The 27,108-nt window shown below is 43.9% G+C and overlaps 1 protein-coding gene across 2 annotated transcripts in view; it reads right to left on the bottom strand.

Moving 5' to 3' along the window:
- The window catches only part of SEMA5A (semaphorin 5A), a 440,583-nt gene that overhangs the window by 134,188 nt on the left and 279,287 nt on the right, over window positions 1–27,108 (bottom strand). For both annotated transcript variants that reach the window (XM_053657221.1, XM_053657222.1), the window contains 3 exons: window positions 25,694–25,756; window positions 16,663–16,761; window positions 14,657–14,870 (listed from right to left, as the gene is read on the bottom strand). In XM_053657221.1, the coding sequence (XP_053513196.1) occupies window positions 14,657–14,870; window positions 16,663–16,761; window positions 25,694–25,756 (376 nt within the window). The remainder of the gene's footprint in view (window positions 1–14,656; window positions 14,871–16,662; window positions 16,762–25,693; window positions 25,757–27,108) is intronic.

Here is a 27,108-nt window from a genome sequence, read left to right as displayed (position 1 = left end):
AAAGCAGTGAGCAGGGGTACTCCGGATCACAATGAGGGGGGTCTTATAACCTAGTAGAGGGGAAGACAGAGGCCCAGAGGGAATTTGGCCTTGCAACTTTTAGAGACATCAGGAATGGCACAGAAAGAAGAAAAAGCAGAATGACCCAAGAACCCAAGCAAGAGCTTACAAAACAAGAATCTTACTGGGAAGTGACTGCCCCACCCCCAGAGATGGTATTGCACACAGCTGCCACTATAGCCCCAGAATGACCCTGGGTGACTGGTGGGGCATCAAGTTCATGTTCATTGTCCAGTCCACTGAACAACCTTATTCAGTTTCTCACGTAAGAGGACACAAGGTAAAGTCAAAAAGATTGGCCTGCAGCTTCCTCTTTCCACAAAGAATCCCTAATACCTCGTCAAGCCGCCCCACACCAATGCTATAGTGTGACAAGGTGTATTTTACATGGATATGCTCGAACAATTTCCTGTTGAGGAAGTAGAGGAGAGTGTATGCTTAGTGTGTAGTGTATGCTGTTTAGTTCACCACACATTACAGGTCATTTTAGGGGCGAGGCTGCATTTGGCGACACACCCGGCCACCCTACAGGGGTCCTTCGGGATGCTGATGGGTCCCGGACTGAGTGACCTGCCGCAAAGTCAGGAAGCTCCCTGTCTTGGAAAGCAGAGCCTTTTGAAACTCAGCCTGCATCCTGTTTCTTTTCCAAAGACAGCAAAAAAGCAGGAGTAATTGTTAAACAGGCAGCCAAATAAGTCTTGCATTTATAGATATAAATCTGGAGCTAAGGGGATGTTTGAGTCTCAACAGGCAAGATAATAAGATGCATATTGTTTCCTTTGCATTATTCAAGTTCTGTCTTGGGTTAAAATGCAATTCACCACCAACCAGTATCTGTCACTCCTGAGTGAACTAAACAAGTCACAAATCAGGTACTGCCTGATTATCTACAATGCATGTGAGTGTGTGAATGACAAATCTGAGGGATCCTTCATTCATTATCATTATTATTAGAGCTACAATGGAATAGGAGGTGTGTTGCTAATTCAAAATAAAACCGAACAAGAGTATATGTCAGTTTACTATAAATATATGCATGGAGCTGTTTTATCTCACGGTTGTAAAACACTGAGTTCTGCATTACAGTATTCTGCAAAATATGTCATGTTAGAGGAAGACTCGTGTTTTGTGATGTTAAAACTTTGAGTTTACACCTTCACTTACATAAGAATGACCAAGTCAAAATGAACACTGACAGAGGACCCATAATATGTGAACACAGGAAAAACAGAAGCATCAACAATTTTAGGAAGATTTTGACCACATAAAACCACCAGCCGCTGAACATCCAAATGCACCCTCCCCTTCCAGTGCCTACTGCATCAGCCTGGAGGCGCACCCGGTTCAATGAGGTTCCTCCTGATACAGACATATTTGTCTACATCGACGAGAATCAGTATCAAAGACAAAAAAGGAATACCCGTTTTCCAACTTGACCAAAATCTTACTGGAATCAAGACCTATCATAATTTCTCTTGCAGACAAAGGCCATCTTGAGATATGCTTGCCAAAAGCAGGTTGGCCAAGGTATATATGGGTTGTGGCTGCGCCCACCCCAGCTCGAAACCTGGGCTGGACCACTGACTTGTGGACCACTGACATCCTAAATCCTGTATGACTATTCAGGGAATAGAAGAGATAAAGGGGAAAGGTTTGCAGGAACAAGTATAAAGGATGCATAGACAATAACAAGGGGGCAGGTGGAAACAGGAGGGAGGTGAGGAGGGCTGGGGTGTGGGCTGGGATGGGGGTAAAGGGCAGAAAACTGTACTTGAACAATAATTAATAAAATAAAATAAAATAAAGGGCTATTTTGCTGTAAGGATTAAAGAGACGTTTACATAGTAAAATCCTAATGAATGGTGGCTATAATTATTTTATGATTTACTCTTGATTCCCATTTAACAATTTATACTTAGTAGAATTTCATATAATGATAGTCAAACATGCATATATTAAGCTTAAGGGTGATCAGAAATTAAGGAACCTAAATACAGCCATACATGCTGAGATTTGCAAATAGCAAGCTATCCCACCACACCCCTCCCCAAGAAAAGAGTTAATGGAAGCAATCTCCACACAGGACACACAGTGAGCCAGACGTGGTCTGCTCTCTAAGGGGTTGGTGTCAGTCACTATCAACACCATTTCCATATAGAGTCCCAGAGTTCAGAGCCTCTGCTGTCGTGCACATCCTTTCCCTCGTCAGAGCTACATAAAAATGTGCTGCCGAGGTATTTATTATGAGTGGACAATCAAACTAAAATAAGTTACATTGAGTACAATGTGGTGTAAAGGCCATGAAAAGCAGTATTTCTAGTACTGGGTAGACAGACAGACAGACAGATGTAAGTGCATGTGCACAGACATAAAGCTTTGAGGTGTGTGTATATATGGCTCAGTACTTCCACCTACTGGCTGTATGAACTGAGTCAAGTTATTTAACAGCGTTGACTCCCAGTCTCCTGCTTTTCTGGATCATGCTAAGGACGTCCAACGTGCAGTATCACCGTGAGAGTCAAGGGCAGCACATGGCAGTGGCCAGCAGCACTTGAGTGCTATTCATCAAAACATAGACCTCTGTTTATTTAAGTATACAAAATAATGAATAAATAAACATGTAAATTAAGGATGAAAATATACATAAACATATAAACTAACATAAACATACACATTGGTAAGCACATTATTGGAGTGTACTTAACTAGCTAACACATTAGTGTGACATTCTGTATGTCCAGTTAGGGCCTGAGTGCCTTCAGCAGATCTGGCACGGAAGTGGGTGGAAGGGCCATGCTACAGACAGAACCTTGATGCCAGACCGAGTGCTCCTGTGTGACCAGAGGCTTACTGACCACCAAGTGTGGAACCGTCCTGGGTGCTGGGTGTTCCCTGGTAAAGTGAGACACAGCCTGTGACCTCAAGGACAGCGTGAGAAGACAAACAAGACAGACCGACAAGTGATTATAATGATGAAGAGGACAATGAGGTTCCAAGGGCAGCAAGGTGAACTTGAGAATCAGAAAGGAGGGGATCAGGAAAAGAAGGATATGAGCATGGGAAGAGGCCACTGGGCCAAGAACAGCAGAAAGCGCAACCTGAGAGAAGATTCTGAGGGTGGCCGGGATGGAATGGAGCCAGTGTCGCCACAGAAGGAAGCAAGGGGACAGGAGGTAGAAGGCTGGGCCAGTTACTCGCAGTGAGAAGTTTGAATTTCCACTGCCACAGGAGAGTCACGGAGGGGTTTTCAAGAAAGCCTGTGGTCTAAAGCCCTGTGTGGATGGTAGTGGTGGTAGGTAAAGGAGCGGGGTGAACCAAGTGGTCCTCAGTGGTCACTGACCCAGCAAAGTGAGCCTTGGACCCCAGGTCCTTCTCTTCCTGAGCACCTGGCAGAAAGGAAGCCATTGCCAAAGCCCTCGCAGTAGGACTAGACACTTGCTTCCTTCCCCCTCCGAGGGGAATACACCCTGTTGACTTGACACGGGTTTGCTGACTCAAGTGGGAGGGACTTGTAGCACAGGGACGTGTGCTGTCTCCCTAAACCAGAGCTGCCGCCTCTGCAGGAGCACCCGCCCCAGGTGCTCTCACCCAGAGCTTTGATGTCTGTGGGAGCTTCATCAACTGGCCATTCCTCTAATGTTCTAGCTCGAAGGGACAGAGGCATCCTTGTCCGGTCTGGTCTCTCCCCTGGTCCGAGCACAAAGCCCCCAGCAGCCTGTTTCTTTTCCTGCAAGATCCTACCAAACCACCCGTTCCTCGGCTCAATTAGGTGTATAAGTGATTTCTGAGCATTTTGAAAACAGAAAGCGTCTATTTACCGTGTTCATTTTTTCCTGATATTTTAAAGGTATAGGTTCACTTCTTTAGAGAACAAATGATTTAACCCGTACCATCATAACTCAAAACCTAGGAATTTTTTTCATTGAAATATTAACTTGAATTCAAAGGTCTAAGAACTATTTTAATACCCATAAAGTATTTTTATTATTTTGTTTCTTTTTAAAGATTTCATGAATTTATTTTTAGAGAGAGGGGGAGGGAGAAAGAAAGGAAGAGAAACATCGATGTGAAAGAGAAACATCAATATCGGTTGCCTCTCATACATGCCCTGACCAGGGACTGAACCCAAAACCCAGGCGTGTGCCCTCACTGGGAGCTGAACCAGTGATACTTTGAACTGTGGGACAACATTCAACCCACTGAGCCACACCTGCCAGGGCAATACCTATAAAGCATATTTAAGAGACTAAGGGGAAAAAAAGAAAGATTTAATTGAAAGAACAAACTGGGCTATAGCATTACACATTTAGTAAATTTGCCTGTTGGTTTGATCTCTGTCTATTGAGATGACCTGAGCCAGGCCAAGAAAGAAAAAACAAAACAAAAAACAGACAGTGAACTATCCAATCTGCAGCCGTGAATGAAAAACTGAGAGAAGCCATGATGAAGGAAAAATAAAGTTTAATAAAATAATATGGAGAAAATGTACTGAAACACATAGAACTGAATATCTTATGAACAGGACCAGCAGTAGGACTTGTGGCCCAAACTGTAACACTTCCGAGAGGAAAAGAGAACAATGTTAATATTCATGCCAGGATGCCAGGAACCGCCCAGGACTGTCACAGGAAGCTGAGTATGGTGCCCGGGCAAGGAGCTTTGAGCCATTTTCCTGGGTGGTTGCATAAGTACTGGTAAATTTCTGCACAATACATTGTATTCCTTCTAATGGGGCATATGGCTCCTTGGCTTAGATACTTTTTGGAAGGGTGGGATGTAGGTCTTCATGAACTTAGTGGACAGGGTTGGTGTCTTTGGGCTCAAAATATCCTGGCGGGGGATGGTAAGAGTCATTCATTCACTCTTTTGAAATGTGGAAGTTGAAATTCCAAATGATTCCCTGGCACGTAGAGAGACTCCATGAGAAGACTGCACGGATGCTGAGGCTCCCCAACTTTCAGGCACTCGATGCTGGATGACCAAGATGGAGCAGGACACTATTTCCAAAGAGCTCTATGAGAATGAACCCCTTTGTGTCACTTGTCAAACTTTGGTGCCCACGAAGGTCTACATTACATTAGCCCACAGTCTCTTCTGCTTTGTGTTTAATAATCCCAGTTTACTCCATCTTCTCTAGTAAGCTTTTGCTCTAGGCTTTTATAAGAAAACACTGTCAACCGTCTTCCAAAGTTCCTGTGTCCCTCTTCCATCTCAGCTCAGCCTTAAAAACACAGGCAGAAGGGGAGTGTGGTGAGGCAGGTTAGGATGTTGTTGTTCCCTAGGACACTGCCTGAACAAAGAGGAGGCCAGGAGCACATGGAAGGGGAAGGATTCAAGCTCTGGAGTGGGTCCTGTTTTCAAATCCTAGCTCAAGAGCACAACAGTTGTGCAGCCTTGGATCAGGCAGTTGATCCCTCTGACCTCAGCTTGCTCATTTGTAAAATAAGGACGGTGCCATCTCCTCTGGAAGGTCGTGTGATGGATCACAGACAAAGGGTATGTGAGGCCTCCCCTCTACCTGGAAAGTTGTAACTAGCCATGTGGCTCTCCCTTGCACTGGGAGTAATAACTGGAGTTAACAGAGATGTCAACAGATGCACAGACAGGCAGATGGTACACAGGAAGGTTATTTACTTAAAATCTTTCTGACCCTACGAAGAAAATCAGATTAGGCTTCAAAAGAATTTCCAAAATACATGCAGCCTGTCCATGCCCTCTGATGGGTTGGATGAAGCTTGAAAGTTAGAAAAGAACGGCTCATCGAGCTGGGTCACATGCCACAGGACTTTGCTCAGCAGTAAGTCCCAGTCGCACCACTCAGCAAGGTTAACCTCTGAGAGTCACATATCAAAGACTGCAGCCTCGCAGCCACAGTGCTGAAAAGCTCCCAGCATCTACAAGGAAGAGTACTATTTTAAAGCACTTCCCCCAATGCTTGTTCGGTACAGTACACAACTTGGCCGTTCACTACGCAATCTTATTTTTGTCCTAGTTTTACCAAGCTTCTTTTTCTTGATAAATACTTTAGTTTTCCTACACAAACATTGTGGATTCCCAACTCCCACTTGCCTGTGTTTTTTCTTGTTCTGTGAACTCTGCTTTCATTGATGAATTCCTTGTCTCAACAAACACCATCTGTCCACAGAGTGCCTAGCAGACACTGCAGGGAAGGTACTGTGTAGCCTCTGGGAAAAGGGTTGTCACCGTTCCCAGGACAGAGTCCAACAAAGTCACTACAGCCTGGCCACGCCAGGACCGCCGAAGGGTGGGGTGGGGCGGCGCACCCAGCTTTACAAAGCTCATGTCTTCACAATAAGCAGAAATGACTTTTCTTGGAGTTAAGCCCAGAGGGGATTTTCTCTCTCCCAGTAAATTAGGTTAATCATTGCATTTTAAAGACTATTTGTTATATGGGTAACATCATTCACATAACTCAAACCAATGGAATTTGAGATTGTTACAGTAAGAGTTTCCTTAACTAAAAATATAATAGTTCCTAAAAAGTAACACTATTCAAAGGAGAAGACTTGTGGGTTTCCTATGACTTTGCCTTCCCACGTGAGGTCATGGTGGGGATCTCAGAGAATGGAGGAGGCTGTGGAGCTCATCAGGACACCCCAGTAGAAAAGCAAGTATTTCCAAGAGAGAAGAAGCAAGCAGGTCACTGAGTGTTAATGAGATTATGTCTGGGTAGATGTCCACACTGACTTTTTAAGGCTAATTTATGGATTAGTTTTTCTAAGTTCTTACAGAGGTTTTATTCTATGCTCAAACATGCAGTTCCCTCAGAACTGTTTCTTCATTCCCATCTGAATTGTAGCACGATTTACAGTAGCCAAGATATGGAAACAGCCTACGAGTTTATCAATATATAAAATGAACTATGGTTCAGCTACGAGAACAAAAGAAGTCCAGCAAAAACTTGAGTGAACTTGAGGACCTCATCGTAGGAGAAATAAGTCAGACAGTGAAAGTCAATACTGTACTGTGCCACTCATATGTGGAATCTGAAAAGCTGGAATCTGAGAAACAGATGTAAAGTAGTAGTTACCCAGGGCTGGGCTTGGGGGGAAATGGGGAGATACTGGTGAAGGATATGAACTTCAAGGTATGAGATTAACACGTTCTGGAGATCTAAGGTACATCATGGTGATTTTAGCTAATGTCACTGCATTATGTACTTGGAAGTTGTTAAGGAAATAGACCTGAACTATTCCTACTATATAAAAAATGGAGATCACATGGAGAGTTATCAGTGGGGAGGGGATGTGGGGAAAATGGGCGAAAACGTACAGGGAGTAGGAAGCATAAATGATAGGTAGAAAATAGACAGGGGGTGGTTAAGAGTAGTATAAGAAATGGAGAAGCCAAAGAACTTACACGTATGACCCATGGGCATGAATTGGGGGGAGGGGGGGATTGTGGATAGGAAGGGGGGTGCATGGCGGAGGAGAATAAAGGGGAGAAAAAATGGAACAACTGTAATAGCATAATCAATTAAGCATACTTAAAAAAAAGAAGTGCAGATAGGTGGTTACAGACTAGACATGGGGATGTAAAGTACAATATAGGATATGGAGTAGCCAAAGAACTTATATGCATGACCCACGGACATGAACAATGGTGTGGGGATGTCCTGAGGGAGTGGCGGGGTGCTGGGTGGAGGAGGACAAAGGGAAAAAATCAGGACGACTGTAATAGCATAATCAATAAAATATAACTTTTAAAAACATAATTATGTGATAGGACAAATGTACTACCTAATGCTATGATGGCAATTATTTTATAATGTATAAATGTTTCAAATTAAGACAATGTATATTTTATATTTACACAATGTTATATCTCAATAAAGTTGTAAAAAAAGAACCTACAAACTCAATTTGCACATTATTAATTTGGAAATGTTATTTTTCCCCTTTTCATGGGTTTATTGTTTCCCTAATTTGATTGCCAATTTCTTAAAGCCAAATTTTACAGCTTCTCTATTTTAAGCATTTGCCATTAAGTATTTATTATCCTGTCTTAACAGTAATCATTTAATAAGGATTATTATTAGTATTAAACGCATTAATGTATTTTCATTAATTATTAGTAATGCAATGCATTACTGTTAATGTATTTCTCTAAACACATAAATTTATTTTAAGAGTGATTTTTGCACAGGGGAAAAATGTAATTCTAAAATTTATATTCAATACCAAACACATAAACTCAACATTTCAAACTTCCAGAACACTATTCAATCCAAACCTGATTCAGTCTCTAACATACAAACCAATTTTTTTAGTTTGGGGTTGAAATTGATACCACCCATTCCTTTTATTTAACGCCATCACTCACATTTCTGCTTCTTGTGACATGTGGTCATCTCCTACCCATTCAACAGTTTTTAACAGAGTCTCGGGTGTGTTTCAGGCCCTGAGGGGGATGCTGAGCACAGGAAAATGGCTTGCACATAATCCCTGCCCTCCAGGGAATTCACAAACTTGTGAAAGCAAAACTAGTAAAAGTCTGCTGGCCCCTGGGGAGAAGGAGTGGAATGTGTAAAATGTAAGAGGCTGGGGTGGAGGGGGCCAAGGGTCCGTAGTGAGGACACAGAGGTGATGGGAAGCCGGTGGGCAAGGCTGTGGCTCTCCCTGCAGAGGAAATGAGGACTCGAGGCCAAGTGGGGGGTTTGCTCAGGAGAATGACCAAGAGCTCCAGTACAGTGGGGTAAGTACCACCATGTGCATGGCCAAGAGCAGATGATGACCCGGCCGAGTCTGGGGCAAACTGAAACTCAAGCAAAAGGAAAGAGAAACTGGAATGAGGGAGCAGAAACAATCCAGAGAAGTGAGGACAGCCTGTGCCACGTCTGCACAGACACTGTGAGGACAGCACGGTGCACCCAGGAAACAGCACACTTCCCCTAACGAGCTCCGAGGGTACACGTGGGGAACATGGCAGGAGTCGGGGCTGAAAACCCAGACAGAGCAGATCACACGGGCTGGGAAGGGAAAGCAGGTAAGCCTGAGAAAAGCATCCACAGCCAGCCCTCGCTGACAGCTGATGATGGCATGTCCTGTCACCTGGGTCACATGGCACAGGTGCAGCAGTGCAGGTGGGACACCCACTCAGTGGTGTACAGCTGTAGTGGTGTAACAAGAAATGGTACCTGGAACTCGAGTATGAAATCCAAAGGACTCAGCCAGCTCCAGAAAGGTTGTTAGAACTCTACTGGGTATTCATGCTGGTTTCTGGAAGGTGTGGTGGGAAGATCAGAGGCTTGGCAGGTCTCTGCTCAGGGCTCTCCATGTCCTGGCAGGACATCAGCCTGGACAGGCCGATGCCACCATTCTCCTGAAGATTAGCCCTGAAGTTCCAGGGGTCCCCAGAGGCTGGAGTCGTCAAAGGGCCTGGCATGCTCTGTGTACACATCTGCCGTCCTGAAGGGACATTTTGTGTGCCTGCTCACTCTTAGAGTGTAGAAGTGCTCAAGTCGAGTGTTCCCTGTCGCCCTTGGAGGGGGTAACTCAGACATGGGATGACCTGGAGGACGTCCCCTCCAGAATGCTGCCCAGGAGACAGGCACTTCTTCTGCAGAGGCCAGGGGGTGGAGAGGGACACAGGGTGCAGAGGGCAGCGGTCTGAGTAAACGTGTTGTCCATCCTAGCGCTCTGGAGAACAGAGGAACAACAGGTGCAACCAGTCTGTCTTGGACTAAGGTGACAGACAGTGATGCAGTCCTGACCTCATTGGAGACAAGAAACAACACTGTCTCCCCAGAGTGGAGAGGAGCCGGCTGAGACCAGGGGCTGAAGGAGGGCAGAGGATTTTCCCACAGCACAGAAATGAAGATTAAGATTGTCACCAGAAAATAAGAGGCTGTAGTTTAAGATTTCAACCACTGAGCGCTTCACGATGAGGACGCTGTTATGGATTGAACTGTACCCCCACCAAACAATGTATGTTGAAGTCTAAACCTCCAGTACCTATAAATGTGGAAACAGAGTGATCACAAACATAATTCACAAATACTGGATTACGCTGGAGGAAGGTGGGCCCCGAATCCAATAGCATAGTTCCCGTATGAAGATGGTCTGGGGGGTCACAGACACCCAGAGAGGAGGCCCTGGGGAGACCGGGACAGAGACTGGAGTGGAGCAGCCACAGACCGAGGAAGCCCTGGGGCCACCAGAGCAGGACGAGGCAGGCAGTACCCTGCCCTAGAGCCTTCTCAGATGCATGGCTCTGGACTCCTTGGTTGTGGACTTCTAGTTTCCAGGACTGTGAGATAACAAACTTCTGTTATTTTAAGTCACTTAGTTTGTGATGCTCAGTTCTGAGAACCCCAGGAAACAAACACAGGCGCCATCCAAAACGCCACTGAAAGTGTGTGGCTGGATGTAGTGCAGTGGTGTGGAGGTTGGCTGCTGGAAGCGGGACAGGAGGATGCCTAGCCTGTGCCGCTATGGGCACGCAACGAATGTGAGCAACTGCCGTTCCGGTACTTCATGGGTTTGCCTTATGTGTAAATTGGGTAACGGAACTATCGGAAGGGGCCACCTCTTTGTATAAGCAAGTTGTCCTACATCAACTGAATTCCAAGTAGTGAATCTAAACACAAGAATGTTGCTGGCCGCGGTGAGTAGGTGCCAGCCTCTAGACCACTCCTGCTGAGACAATTCTCTTTTCTGAACACAGAAATGTTGGAAAAATTTAGAAAATGTCCAAAACAAAGATATGGGTTTTATTTATCATACTTTGTCAGCAGCTGTTAGCTGAGCGAGTCTCCCAATAGCCTGACTCCTGCTTGTGTGGAGGGATCATGGCTTGGGCAGCCGTGGGCAGGTCCTGAATGTGCCTGGGGGAGCTGGGTGTGGCAGTAGCCAGACGGAGGGTCAGGAGAGGCTGGCCTCAGAGGGACAGCAGGCAGCACAGCAGGAGGGCAGGGAGTGAGGAAAGAGGAGGCTGACAGGAGCCGGTCACTCAGGAACACAGCCCAAACTGTTCACCCATTCGCCCAGTCAACAGACCCTGCCTCACACATCAGACATCCCATCACTCTGTGGGGAGTGCACAGTAATGACCTTCATGCACTGAGTACTTGCTGTGTGCAAGACATGAATATTCATCATCTATCTCTTCTTTCTTCTCATTTTATGCTCACAACAACCAGGTCAGGTGGGTAGTTATCTCCACTTTGCAGATAAGGAAACAGAATTGGGACTCAATCCGTATCCCCAAGGCTGAGTGTTCAGTCACCCTCAGGTGCTTCTGGTGCCAAAGCCTCCACCCTTTACATGTGAGCTGATGCCACTCATTAAACCCAGACTGAACATAGTCCCTAACCATCGGGGTGGGGATGCACAACAGTGAAGAGAAGAAATGCAAATGAGGGGGTAAAGTGAGGCAGGGCACAGGGGAGGGGAGGTCCCAGAGCAAATGCACAGGGTCAGCGAGGACCAGTGAAGGGAGAAAACAGTTCATTTTCCCAGAATATGGGAGGCATTAAAGGGGGGTTAGGGCTGGGACTGGCATGATCTGGAGTACAGTGTTGAAGGGTCACCCCGGAAAAGGAGTGGAGAGTAGGTTGGAGAGGGCCTAGAGCAGAATTTCAGAAAAGAACTGAGAAGACATAAACACAGGAAGGAGCAGAGGAACAAACAAGGACCCCTCACTAGCACACTGCGTGAAGCCTGCTTCCTGTTCCCCACTAAGCTGTATTCAGAACGAATCCAGCTGCCTGAGCTCCATTCACTGGCTGCTGGGTCTGGATTCTCAATCAGTTGAAAACTCGGAAGAAGAATATAAAAGCATCATTTAATAGGTCTCTACAATCAGTTGGAAAATAGGAAACTTCCTGGGCATGGCAGAGCTTGTTCAGGTTTCTTTCTTTGTTCTTACCTCATTTAAGAAAGAAGAAATCTGAGCATTTTTATCAAAAGAGAGTGATCATCATTAGTGAGGAAGAAATGCATGGTGATGGCAAAGGAGAAGGGAAAATGGATAGAGGAACAATCTATTGAAAGAGAACTACTCCGGAACACAGCAGAAAGAACTTAGACAGGGCATCTGGTCAAAGAGCAGGTGGGGTACAACATGTGGATTCCAATTAGGTCAGTGACAATAGATGACTCTGTACCCAGTCTCAGCAGGGGACAGAGCAGAAGTAAGTGAGGGACAGAGGTTGGAATCTGTCCTGGAGAGAGGATCAATCAGAGCAGAAAACCAGGGCCAGAAAACCAGGAGTAGAATTGACATCTCAGGGTTCCATCCAAGAAGGAACTGCCCAACAAAAACCAGGAGACAGAATAAACAGTGAGCACGCTAGACCTGGGAACCCTGAGTCAGGCTCTCTGCTCTCTGCCCCAGGAGTCAGGGCCTCCCTGGTGTGGCCAGGGGAAGGAGGGGGCTGCTGCTACCTGAGGAAAGCAGGGCCATTTCGTCCACAGGAGCTATGATGTCATAATGAGCTGAGAATCTAAAACTTGCGGTGTTCAACAAATGATGATGGCAGGCCTGCAATGACTGGGTGAGCACTGGGTTAGTGCTCTCCCGCCCTTGTTCTGTCACCTGACTCTCAATGGAAAGGATTCTTCCACCTGGAGCATGAGCAGAATCTGACCATCTGGTCAGCCCATGGGTATTGGAACCACATGTAAACAAAGAGCTGGCATTTATAACTTATGCTATGACCTGAATTATTTTTCCAGGATATTTACTTAAGGGTATCACTTTAGTGAAAAGAAACTGCGCTCCTAATTACTTTTTACTTTGCTTTTGGCAAACTCTAATTGCAATGCCTTTGGGTGGGGCAATTTTGATTTTTAACTGGAATCTGCTTGGCTAGTAAAAATCAACAAACAAATATGAAGAACTTTGAGGTACACAGATGAAAGACTTCAGGGATGAAAGGAGACCTTCCACTGAAAGTCAGTGCGTTCAGCTGCAGCCAGTTCAACAGAAATAATGTTAACAGAGAGAATCTATGAAGAGTTACTCTTTGGTTTGGAAAATCAATCCATGTCACCCTTGAAAGCACAGAGTCATTCAACGTCCTGGAGAAATTCGATGAAAACATTTTTTGCAAGGGAGTCTTCAAAAGGTAAACTGATAGTTGGTTTGACTATGTTATTTGACCGAATACTTGTGTTTTATTTATACATACACATACACATATTCATAAGCAATAAGTCTAAACCAGTGATTCTCATTCGAAGGCAATTTTGGGAAATTTTTGTTATCACAACTGGGAGTGGAGGAGGGGTATTGCATCTGGTGAGTATAGTTCAGGGGCGCTGCTAACCATCCTATGATATTCAGGACAACTCCTCCCCCACCCAAAAGAATTACATGGCCCCAAATGCCAACAGTGCTGAGGTTGAGAAACTCTGCTCTATATAATTAGCTTGTACTTGGCAAAAGGCCAGTAAATCTTTGCAGAACTTGAAAGCTTAAGGTAGTAAATATTATGGTGTCAATTTAAAGATTTTATCTTAGTGTCAACTCTGAAATAAATGAGAGAAGGGATTACATATGGTTCACATATCTATCCACATCATTATGTTGGGGAGTATGTGTGTGTCCACATTCACACATGAACCCATACAAAGTGCTGAACTTCAGCTGCCACATCTCAGGACTTGGTACAGAGCCAATCTCAGTGGTGAGCAGGTGACCACGTTCTAGCCCAAGACTGAAAGGAAGTCTTCTGGGGCTTTCTGATTTAAAAAAAAGGAATACAAGAAATGTGGGTTCTTCTTCCACTAGATAATGTCACATCTGGATGTAGGACCAGAAGTTGCAGCAGTGAATTAGCATCCACGAGCACAGCCAGCCTGAGGACCAACCTGACTGGATAGGCTGTGCGTGGCGGCAAGACCAGTAACACGACTGAGGCCCTTATTAACATTTGAGCCTCTGATACAAGCAACTGCAAAGAGGTCTTACTCAACCTTCCAGCTATTTGGAGCTACCAGTAGCTACACACATTTTACACAGTATTTGAACATTTCATAAAATGCTAATAATTTCCCTTCTTAGCTATACAGGGTCCTGCAAAAGTAAGGCCTGCTTGAGTGCAGTTGGTAGGGTACGTGAATGTCTCGCACAAGGTGGACAGCACTTTGAACATTACACCCAAAATGTTACGTGATGCACTGCACCTCAGTGTGATACTGTTATATTACAGAATTACAGGGTTATGATTTTGTAATAAAAAGGGGCATTATTTGTGCCAGACCCAGCAGAATAAAGACGTTAAGAGAAAATGCATGAGTCTGCAGATATCTTGAACATGTCAAGTTTTATAAGTTACAAACAATAATACTAAAAAACAACACAAGTTCAATGATTATCAAAGGAGTCCTCTTCTCCTGATCCACAGTGTTAAGAATATCACTGTTCTTTTTATCACCAAAGAGCCATATGATGACCTTTCACACAGAAGTACTAAACACATTACATTTTTATTTCCTTAGAAAATGAATTTACTGTTCTTTAGAAACTGTGGCACTTTAGTTTTAAACACCATGTAACCAGCATCACAGACACCTGAGATGGGAAAAAGGAGTTCCCCCTGTAAGGTAGGTCTTCCCCCTGTAAGACCTACCATTGAGCCACTTGGAGTTGTACTGGGCCGTGCGGAGAGGCGGTAAGACACCCAGACTTCGGTAAATGGCGGGGTCGCGTCCCGGGAAATCCATGGCTGTAGCAGCGTACAGCTCCCCGCTGGCTGTGAGCAGAGCCGTGGAATTGTGCTGGGGACTGTAGGGACAGCGGGCCATGCCGCTGATCTGATCATGGATCTCGGTCAGGTTATTCAACTGTGGGTGAGGACAGGAGAGAGATACCAATTACCCCCCAGGCAAGCTCTTTAACAGTGTTAATGTTTGAACTGCTAACGAAACGGGGCAACAAGCTTTCTGGGGCTTATGATAACCCACAACAAACTTTTCACGCTCTGCCCTTAACCAAACTGCGTGCTGTGGCCATGGTTAAAGAGACCACAGGGTCAGTCCCTCTCATCATCCCATTAGAGCTCCAGAACCTCATGCCAGTGAATCCTCACACAGTCTGAGGATTGTTGTATGCAAGCACCTTCTATTCATAATGCAAGGGGCATGGCTGACCTTTCCACTTGAAGAAGGACACCAAATTTCAAGCTTATAGAAATATAAACCACAATAAAGAATCATGTGCACTTTTATCAATATAAGTGACTCAGCATATTTTGAGTAGCCCAAAGCTGTGTTCACAGGTAAGGATGTATGAATATTTATAGCACCACATAACCCAAGTTCACAAAACGTAATCGTTCAGCTTTTAGAGAGACACTTCCATATCCTGCTGTCATCTGAGCCAAATCCAGTCACTGAATGAGAAAAGCTCTTTGGTGGGGAGGCAATCCTGTGTGCATTTGTTCCGTCACACTTTCCACAGAGGCAATAGAGCAGAGGGCCTGGGGGACCCTGGGAGCCACTGCCTGCTCTGCAGGTGGACTTGTAGCCCTGTTAAGTCACTCAAAGTCTCTATTCTCCTTTTATAAAATGGGGATCCAAAGGATGACTACCGCATGGGGCAGAAGCGGGGATTAAGTGACTGAGCTGACAGAGGGCTCTGGGAACAGGGCATGGCCCGGGGGTCTCTGCGAGCATCGCTTCTCGCCACCATCATCCTCCCTTTATTTCCAGTAACTGAACGTTAGTTCAAAAATAATGAGCACTAAAAGTGGACAATTAATTCCAGTTTTGTGAGAAGTTGTGCAACCAGGAGATTAACCTGATGATAGTTCAACATCATGTTCCCTGAGGAAGATCAAAAGAAAACCCCGCACTGTGAAGATGGCGTGTGTGCTCTGACCCCCCAGCTTCTCCCCTGGTGTACAATGTGGATGCTGAACATCCCTGTTAGTAACGATACAACTGCTTTGTCTGGAGTTCCAGTTGTTTGTTTCCTTGCTTTAAAGTTTTGATATGCTTCTTATCCAGTATGTAATATCTTTGTTCATTTGGATTGTAATTTTAGGCTACTTTAATATTAAAAAAAAAAGTATGTCCAGAGTAAAGCAGAATTAAGAAAAAAATATGTTTACAATTAATGTTTAGATTCACTGGTGGGGAAAAACTGATAGAAATAGTTTAGAACTCTATTTAAATTTAATTGTATAAGCTATGGTTATTTCTTGTTCTTTATTTAATTAAGAGTTGGGATTAGGAATAAATAAATACATCAAATATTGATTTGATTTTATGAAAGATGTGTTTTGAATTAAAGAGTAACTCATTGGAGAACAGAAGTACAAAAAGACATAAGTGTTTTGGCCCTGGTTTCTGTGGCTCAGTGGATTGAGTGCTGGCTTGCAAACCAAAGGGTTGCTGGTTCGATTCCCAGTCGGGGCCAAACATACCTGGGTTGCAGGCCAGGGCTCCAGTAGGGGGTACTCAAGAGGCAACCACACAATGATGTTTCTCACCCTCTTTGTCTCCCTCCCTTACCCTCTCTAAAAATAAAAAATAAATAAAATCTTTTTTAAAAAAAAGACACTAGTGTTTTTTTCATCAAAGGTTTAGATTTCCCTGGTATTAAGTTTTGTCGACTCTCAACATGAAGCCATACCGTGCGGTTGGTGCAGACAGGTGTGAAAGCATTGGTCCCACAGGTAAACAACCGGTCGCCACCCACCAAAAGCACCCGGATGTAGTTCTGACACTCATCCTGAAAAAAAAAATCACAAGAGATATTAATATAACACTCAGCCCAAAGAGAATGCTGACTCTAAATACAATCTGTCTAGCTAATAAATTAAATGTTAATTGACCACTAATAAAAGGAACCTTCTCAGAAATTGAGCAAAATATAACAAAACTATTAAATAATCTATCTCCATGCTTACTCAACACAGGATACTACGTTCAATTAAAATCTCAAAGCATGTGCCTTCTTTTCATGAACAGGGTTTCATTTTGAATTACATTTGGTAGCAACCCAAACCCAAAATTGCCTTTGTCAACTATTAGGAAAGTAAATAACAGGTACGTATTCAGTGCTCCTCATAAAACAGCATCTCGGGAAACTTCCTCAGGGTTTTGAGAAAACACTGTGAATGCTCCTCCAAATGCTAAGGTCACATGTGAAACTTTATGAACTAGAATAGGCTTCACATTAAGTTCTCATACGGCATTACGTACAAAGCAAGACTCAACAGTTTTGGCTCTTTGATGGACAAGTAACAAAGAGAGCATGCTGAAACTTATGGGAGCAAAGCTGAGGGATGACCCAGCGCTAATATTTCTTGCAGTTGCAAAGCACTCCTAGAAAATCTGGGGCACAGTCATAGGTGTGCATGGACTTTGCACAAGCATCTACTGATCAGATACTCTTTGGTAGGCACTGTGCTGAGGGTTGCAATCTAGACTCTTCAAAGAAAAACTAAAATACAGGCCCAGAGCAATTACTTTAGAGTTGTCCACAGAAGAACAGCATATCACTAACTCCAGAGGGGAGGGGAAGTGAAGAGATATAGGAAGGCTTCTCAGAGGAGGTGACACCTCACACGAATTTCAAAGGAGGAGTAGATTTTACCAATGCTTCTAAGAACAGGTGTTATCTGATACTTGCAGAACTTTACTGAACAAAAGAGGAAAAGGATGCCCAGGCAAGGGAAAGGACTATGCCAAGGCACCCTGGCTAGAGAAATCCTGGTGCTTCCATTGTGTACAGAGGAGGCAGCCCAGGCTGGGAAGCCAGACACAGGCCAGGTGTGTGCCAAGAGGATGAGTCTGCATTTTATTTTGATTGTGAAGGGACCCGTTGTGTGTTGTTACTGCATGAAGTTCCAACCTGATCCAATGATTGTGATGATAGGACAACTGGGGAATCAATGGGGAAGCTAACCTGGAGGTAAGGAGACAGTAGTAGTTCAGAGACAGCTAAGGACATGGTTATGTCCTAATTCAGTCCATCTTCATCCTGCACCTGGACCAGGTGGGAAGTGTGAAAAGGCAAAGCCAGGGCCCAGCAAATCAACAGGATGTGGGCACTGACCAACCAGCTGGACCCAGAAGATGACATGATGGCTTGAACCACACATGGTCCTAAGTCAGGGGAATCTGGACTTCAGGGCATGGCTGTGCTCCTTCAACCAAAGGGAACCCCAGCCTCCATGAAATGTTGATTTGCCATGGTTCAGGCTGCTGGGTGGCCTGGCTGTGATGAGGAAAAGAGCTAAGCAATTTGGATTTGCTTTGCAAATGTAACATGAAATATCAAGGACAGATAAGTCTTTTAATACTAATCCTAGCAATAAAAGTAACATATATTATCAGTGGATGCCAATCTGAAGACACTCTGAGGAAAGAAAACCACAGGGTGAAAGGTCTAAGATAACTATCAGAATAATTAAGGAGTGTAAACAGCAAACAGTAAATTGGGTGACAAGTGTGCCCCAGATGGGGAGGTATGTTCTGTTCTGTTCTGTTTTTATAACTGGGGAGAGGGAAGGAGAGTTCTAGAGAAAAAGAATAAACCAAGACTTCAGAGAACCATAGGGCCATCGCTCCTTGGACTCCGGGAGCACACAGAGAGCACAGGAGGGGCACGGTGGGGCCGCCACCTCAGGGGGCAGAAGGGCGCAGAGCTTGCAAACACAGGATCAAAGCGAGGAAAACAGGAAGCCTGAGCTTGTCTGAGGGACAGTCCAAAGGGACCCTCTGCAGAACACAGGGCCAACAGGGTTTGGCACATCAACAGATAAAAAAGACATAAAAATGACACTATAGTAAGAATGAGATGGAGAATTCCACACAGTGGAGGCAGGTGGGGGTTTTGTTTGATTTCTGATGCTGCTTTTAGAAGTCTTTCAAGAATGAATCAAGATGTACAGAACTACTTGTTTATTTTGAAGCAAGAGACGGACACAAGATAGAAGTGGGCTAGAGGCAGTCTCTGTTAACCATGCACAAGGTGAAGGGCAAGTTACTTCAAGAGAATCTGTCCAGCTTGAAAAGGTGTGATCTCAAGGCTGAATTCTGGTGAGGAGGAAAGCAAGTGCCTGTGATTGATTATGGGAAAGCAAACAATCAAGATAACAAAAAGCTGCTGCTTATCTTCATCTCCCCCGAAGACAAAGTGAAAATAGGACTTTAGGTCATTAACATTCCTGAAGGCCCATCACAAACTTGAGGAAGGACTGGAAAGGTGTTAGGGAATGTAATAGCCAGGATGCAGACCTGTGCCAGGAAAGCAGGACAAATCCAACTGGTAATTTATTTTAAATCTTGGAAAAAGGTACATGAAGAAAAAGACTATTATTTTAATTAGACCAGAGTATTTTTTTTTAAAACAAGAGGCATGCTCCAGCAATCAGGGCCACTTGAGAATACACTGGGCAGCTCTGCTCCCTGCGAGGGTCATGTGCCCCTGTGCTGCCCCCAGCTCAGCAAATGCACAGGAGGGAAGGAGGTCAATGTCAGGAACCTGGGCGATCTGACATGGAGGTTCGTGCAACCCTTTTCTAAAAGGATGGAGGAGGACCCAACCCATGGAACCCAGACTTGCTTACGATAAATGGGACCTAGGGAACATTAGGAATGTTCTGGGTGAGTCCAGTACATTAGGTTGGATGGAACAGGGCACCCTGTGAGAGAAGCCTTTGGAGGCAGGTGGTATTTTGTTTCTTCTTAACTGTCAAAAGCTGAACTCATTTGCTCAAAGGTGTCACCACGCAGCTCATCTCAGACCTTTCCTCTTCTTACTCACTGAGAGGTTCTCTTAGGTTTAACTGACAAACCGCCTTGACTCATTCTAGAAGCAGTCAGTGTGAATCCTAGGTAAAGAAATACATATAAAATGATAACTTCTTGGGCTTTTATTTTCAAGAGAGATAGGGGCAAGTTCAAACAAAACAAAATGTAAGAACATAGAAAATGGGAGAAAGTGGAAGTACTCAGCCAAAAAGCTAAGATAAATTTAAGAATGAAAGAAAATAGTCTTTGTACCAGACTTTGTAATAATTAGTCTCATTCTGGTGGTGACCCTAAGACCCAAATTCTCGTATAGAAAAATCTCCTGGCACCTTTTGTAAGTCTTTTCTACAAATGTGGCCTTCGCATGGGTCAGCTGAACTTGATAGAGAGAATGCACGGAGAAATCCTGTTTTAAAATACAGACATAGTATGGGAGCCCCTTTTAGAGATTTGTTAGAGGTTTCTCTTATAAATCAGCTTATCTAAATGTCTCTGAATTTTTTTTCTCATCGAAGAATTTTTTTTCTTTATCCTATCTTCAAAAGGGATGAAGGGGATTTAGTGAATTCTGGTTTTCCAAGAAGTCACAGTGCTCATTTCCAAGGCCACTACCAACCTGCCACCATGTGGCTTCTGTTGTTGATAATGAGACGCATCCATCTACATTCTGATAATACCACTTGGACATGAAAGTGACCCATGTGTGCCTGCGCTCTCGCAGGCTGGTCAACCTGTCCTTGACTTTGAAGCAATTCATATTTGAATTGATAGCCAAGATGCACAGTTAGTGACTCACTGAAAAATTTTAGATGAGATTGGCCAAGATTCACTTGGTCTCAAGGATATAAGGTCTGGCCCCAGAAGGCAAAACACATATTTTAGGACCATTTTCTTAATGAATTAACTGGTTTTGCCTTATTGCATTTCATCATTTTCCTTCCAAACAGTTATGTTCTGCTTGACTAAAGACTGTAATTGTGTAGAAAGATTAACTGTAAACAAGGTAGATGCCTCAGCAATACCCAGCCATCACCAGACCCATCGATTTTAGGGAGAAGGGAGGAAGGAGGAGAGAGGAGGGCTGGAAGCCTGACAGCCTTTATGTTAATCCCAGCGCTCCCACAGAAAGCAGTGTGTCTGCCTCTTAAGGATGCATTTGTGAGCGCCCAAGGAGAGCATCCAAGGAGCAATTCAGGGTAATTGCATGTACCTTTTCGGTTCAATATACACCAACTGAAGTCATGATTACCAGGTGGATCTTGAAAAACCATAGGATCCAATCAGTATGTGTGCATGTGTATAATATTATAAATGTGCATACATTTATAATATTAATTATAATGGGCAAAAGTAGGTTTCAATTCAACTTCCTCAGGAGGCAGTGGGCTAACCCAAGAAGATCACTAGGATTCAGGTGTGTTTACTGATTTTCAGACCACAAGAATGTATAACTAATGAAGGTCAGCTATTTGAGCACTTACCCGATTGTACCTAAGTGCAGTGTGCCATTGTGGTGTTGTTTTGAGTTAACACAGCTACTGTAGCCCTGGCCGGGTAGCTCAGTTGGTTAGGCATTGTCCTAATAACACCAAGGCTGTGGGTTTGATCCCTGGTCAGGGCACATATAAGGATCAACCAACGAATGCATGAATAAATGGAAAACAAATTGATGTTTCTCTCTTGCTCTCTTTTTCTCTCATTAATAAATAAAAACGTAATTTAAAAAGCTATTGTAATAATCATAACCTGCACGCCTTTTTTCATGGGAACAACTATCAACCTACTTTTGCCCTCCCCTACATATAGATATATTATTATATCTCTATTTACATGTTTATACTATGGAGATATAGCTATGTACATACATGTATATTAAAACTGCATTATGTTATATAATGCATGGTGAATTAATAAATCAAAATGTAATTTGTATATTTATATCATGCAACCAATAACTCCACGGGAAACTTGTTTGAGAATCTCCATATACAAAAATTGTTGGGAACTGCTCTGCCTGGTTTCAGGAATTATGACTACCCCCCATGGCTAAAGATGAGTCAGTGACCTCTAGAATGTGAGCCACAGGAGACAAACCTTGTCTCTGGGAGCAAATGCTGCCTCAGCTTCCTCCCTGCTCCCAAAGCATAGTCAGAAGTCAATGATGGGTAAGACTCCTCACACAGAGAGGGGCAACCTAAGCCAGACATGACCACTTGGGAGGCCATCATGGAAGGACTCGGGGGGCTGCAACAAAGAGCGAGTGATGGACCCTCGCCCACCCGGCTATTCTGACATAGCCTGAGTCCCCATTTCTGTTTGGGAGAAGCACTTCCTGGCTCTAATCCACTTAAGCCTAAAAACCTATGATGGGGAAGGCGGTGCAGCCTTGTGCTGAAAAGGTCGGGTTCCCTGGGTGATCAGGCCTAAGAAAGAATATGTAAAAATCCTGTGAAGCCTGTTCTGTTTAGAATGCTCTCATTTAAATGATAAGGGTCCAAGCAAGAAGTTTGTTCCTCAGAGTTTTATGGCTCATTAGCTATCTGACCCTGACTGAGAATAAGCCTTCATAGTTCTTTGAATGCTATCTATTGTTTGATCCTTACCTGTATTCTTGTGCAAAACAAACCCAATTAAAGCCCCTTGAGGAAGGGGCTCTTGGCCTTTCTCCTCTGAGAAACTGGCCACCTTTCCTCCCCAACCAGGTCATGTCTTGGTGGTGTTTACTTTCATCCGTGGCGGATTGGGGGGGACTTTCTGGGCAAAGTTGCCCCCGCAAAAAATATTTAGTGTATATAATCAAACCTAAAGAATCCTCAGTTTTGAAGTAATTATGTAGGATAAAGGCAGAACTGATTAGGTGATAGCTTTCCAAATACAGGAAATTTAGGTGAAGACCTCAAGTTTCAACCCTGAGGCCACCAGACCCCGAGGCAGGGTGGTGTCATGTTTTCTTCTCTCGCTCAAGTGAAGTTTCACTCTCTTCTTGCCCAGTTTGACGACTTGGGAGCAGGACCACGGGACACAGGAGGGGCAACACACAGAGCCCTGGATGCGCATCGAAACTCTCCCACTGACCACAAAATCATTCTAGGAACTTGGTGTTAAAAGTACTGAGATGAAATCGGGAACAAGAAACTTTTGAAAATTACAAAGTGCAACATACACACAAAGTAGCTCTTTCATCCCCTTAATAGGCAGTTGTGCTTCCTTTGTCAGGTTCCTAAAGGTCACGGTGGGAGAGGCTCTGGCTCCGACACAGTAACCCCACACAGACAAGGAGCGCTTGTTAGATCACCAGAGAATCAACTCTTTATGTTTAAAATAATATTTGTGTAAAAGAAATTTAAATAGTTCTCAAAGCCGAATTCTATAATGGCATTCAAACAGGACTAAATACAACAGATTTTATTATAAAAGTTTTTGGAATTCACAAACACTCATTTTCCCCCCTTTACTACACGGAATGTTTAAGCCATTGCCACAAAGTCACCCCCCTCTCTCCAAAGTGCACTGGAAATTGTGTAAATCAAATAGAGCTCAACCCTCAGGAAGAATTAGCCGTTTCAGCACCTCACTTCTTTTCTAAAGGGGCCCAAATCAAAGGTCTGGTGGCATTTTTCTTCCCCCTGACTCTCTCACTTGTCACCAGAATGGACTACGTAGGCAACGACGTTGGTTCAGTCCCAGCGATCCGTTCCCAGGGAAACGGGAGGAAATGTGTCATCTTTTCTCTCCCCAGCTCTGCAGGCGGCCGAGGCAGGTTCTCACCAGGGCGGCGAGTGGGCGCCAGCAGCTCGCCCCTCACCCCGCCCCTCACTCTCTCTCCACATCCCTGGCTCTGCTGTAAAACGCATTGTGTGGAACAGCACAGGCCAATTCTCTTGGCATCCAAGAAAGCCCACTTCACTCAAAATGGCTGGCATTGTTCTCATTTTTGAGATGTCACATTTTGCACTGTTCTTTTTATTTTAGGGAGAAGGGAAACTTTGTTATTCTTTGTCAATCCTCACAATACTACCGCACAAAGAAAGATGTGAAACAGTTGAATTCTCCTTTCTCAAGTCATGGCTGCAAAGAAAAATCTGATGTTCACTCCCCCGCCCTCCCCCGACTGATGTGACACGTTAGTCAAATTGACCCCGAGAATGTTTTTGGGTTTGGTCCGAAGAGCGAAACTTGGGGTGTCGGAACTCCGAGTTCAGGGCTCAGCCAGTGGGCAGGTGGTGCCTGGCCGAGCTGCGGCTTTTCACTGGGGCTTCCTCCCCTTCTGTGCCGCAGGAGCTGGGCTCGGGCTCTCATCAGAGGGGTCCTGTGTCCAATGCCACATTAAGAAAGGACCAGATGCAAAATAAATGCTGAATAAGAATGAGGTTCATCAGACAGTGCCCTGGGAACCTGGAAGGCACCCATGTCATCAGGCAAAGGGGAGGATGCTGGCCTTAGAACCATGGAAAGAAAGGTCCAGGCTCTTCCCTCAGGGAATCTCGCTACTACAGAGCAAGGCGATTTTTTCCACCCCAGCCCCACATCCCTCAGCTCGGTGGTCTTATCTGAAGAATCCCTGTGCTCTGGCGAGTGAGGCGCAAAAGCACAACAACCCATCTGCCATGTTAAGATGTGTAAATATTATAGGGTGGAGAAAGAAAGCATCTTTTCAAAAGGCTTATACAAAATCCAGACAACGTCAGGAAGGTTATAAATTTATTACGCACTTATTTATTTGCAGGGGTATTTTAGGAGACAGTGTTCTGATTCTTCGTAACCTGGGGCTACCTTTAATTTCCTTGTGTCTTTGTTCCTCCCGTGATTTATTTCAGAGGCAATTTCGGAGGTTAGAGATCTTTTGATCAATAGCTTTTCTTTTTCTTTGTCTCCGAGTGCTTCCCTCACTAAGACTGTATTTTCTTCTTCCTCCTCTTCCTTCTTCTTAGTTCTTTATTCAGCTTTGGGAAATGCAAGGGCTTAGTGTTCTGAGACTTACTTATGTGTCTGACCCTCAAAACTGTTGAGTTTAAAGGGAGAGACAGGAAGTGAAGTGGGTAAAATTAAGTGCAGGACAGTCTTTTACAAATACGGATGGTGTGAGGACGCATTCCCAGTGACCTCCATTTGCCCTGTCTTTTGTCCATGGACCACCTTCGGTACAGAGCCCTCTTTGCTGCTCTTTGGGAAGCGACTTTCTTCTGCTACCCAAAGTGTGATTCAAGCTGGATAGCCCTCGCTCCAACAAAGTAAGATGATCTCTCAGAATGAGACATAATGAGCCTCAGAGCCAGTGGCAGAATTTCCTCTAGGTGACCCAGTGTCATTCTCTCGGGACCACAAGAGTTTCTGACTGTCGTACGCCTCTTTTCAGGCCTGCCAACTGTGTGAAAGTTCTGCAGCCATGGACACAGTTGCTCAGGACACGCATGTCCAGGATATTGTCTGTTCTTTCCTTAGGACCTTGGGAGGGGGAGGCGTGTGTGCAGATTTTCTTGTGGCAAGAGTGCTGATTTTAAAAATGTATTAAGACAAATTATGAGAAAATCTCAAGTCATTTTTATGTCATTATTTTAGATATAATATAGTTACTTTTCTGGAGTTAGCTCTGAGGCACAATCAGAGAAGATTAAAATATTATTTTAAAAATTCAGGCCTATATTATTCCAAATGATATCATAACTAATTAATTTCATAGCTTAGTCTAAAGACTGAGAGTACAATTAGATCTGCTCTTATGTTCTAAATCCCCTTTTGGAAGCTAATTTAATGATAAAAACCTCGAGAATTTACTGGATATTTATTTAAAATCTTGTTTTGTTTTTTTACATAGCACCGTCATCAGGAATAGCCTGCACATCCACATGCCTTACAGTTCATCCTTCAGAGAGCTGACGAGCACCCGGCCGTGCCCTCCTTACCTCCGATTTGCCCTTACTGTAACAGGCCTTCTTGGTCACTTCATCACACTCCCACTCCACAGCCTGTGGGAAAGACCAAAATGACAGCAATTATTATGGTTCTGATTGAATAAAAAGGGAAAAAAATGAGACACCAGTGACCAGGTTAGAAAATGTGGGTGCACCATACACCAATATTTTCAAACTAATATAGAATTTAAACTCAGTACATAAAATTCAGTCACATGGGCTGAGAGTGGGCTTTAGAAGGAAAGAATTTTAAGGGATTCCCCAGCTAAGTACTGCGTTGAAGCAGTAATCACTCGATAGTTAGGTGTGGTCACTGTGAGAGACGCACGTCTAATGAGGTGGCGACCGGTGCACAATTACAGAAACCATCACTTCAGTGATGTCACAGAATAAACCTGGAGCGTGATTCAGAGAAGCCTGGCTGCAGAAAGGTCCAAATACTCATTTAGACATTTACGCTTTATTTTAATAATATGTCATCTACCAATATTCATAGATAATGCAACAAGAATGATCTTGCTTATTATGACTGCCAAGATACATATATTAAGTGGTGAACAGTCAATGAAACAAGTAGCTCTTGCAGGAAGCACATCTACTGTTCCCCCAACCCCAACACCAGTAATGTTCATCCTGTTATTAGCTCTGACTAAATATTTGGAGCCCTGACTGTTAAACATTTTTTCCCGGACTTTCCAAACCTAACCCATGCTGATCAATTGGATGTGGGTACTTACACATGGGAGGCTACCTCACAAATGGAGCCTGTGATTAGTTAACATAACAGACAGAGCTCACTTCACAGGAGGAAATGATGCCTGCAGACATCAGTGATCTCTATGCTGAGACTGGGAATCATTGTTTGAACAAATCTACCCATGTAAGTTGTCTGTCGTTTCTATTACTGTATGGAATGTGGACTATTATGGGGTAAAGATGTGTTCTCCAGCTGTACACATTATTACAGTTATGTCCTATCTTATTTTAGAGTAAATTTCTGAAGAATTCAGGATTTCTGAAGAACTGGCTAAATCATCGTCAGAAAAAAATTTAAACAAGGGAATTTTTTTGTTAATTTGGGCTAACGTTAAATAATAAACTAAGTTAGCCAAAAATAAACTAATGTCTAATATTATGAAGCATAATGACTTCACTCTTACTTCCAGAAAGATTTTTCTCCTAACTCTCCAAAACTTAGGAGAATAACAAAGTCATTCCAACAGCATTATCTAATAATTTCTACTTATCCTCCAAAGAATGCAACATAACAAAGATTAAAACATGAAACACTGCATCGTGTATAACTTATGTAACTTGGCAAACCTGAGTCTATAAGAAAAGCATTCTAGAGAGAACACTAGGGTGTCTTTCAAACAGAAACAAAACTACAACTGTTTTCCCTCCTA

Source organism: Artibeus jamaicensis, unplaced genomic scaffold, assembly GCF_021234435.1.
Source record: "Artibeus jamaicensis isolate MK-2021 breed Jamaican fruit bat unplaced genomic scaffold, CSHL_Jam_final scaffold_369, whole genome shotgun sequence".
NCBI classification, from domain to species: Eukaryota; Metazoa; Chordata; class Mammalia; order Chiroptera; family Phyllostomidae; genus Artibeus; species Artibeus jamaicensis.
Note: the sequence above shows the minus strand (reverse complement) of the source record. Positions and strands in the feature narration are given on the sequence as shown.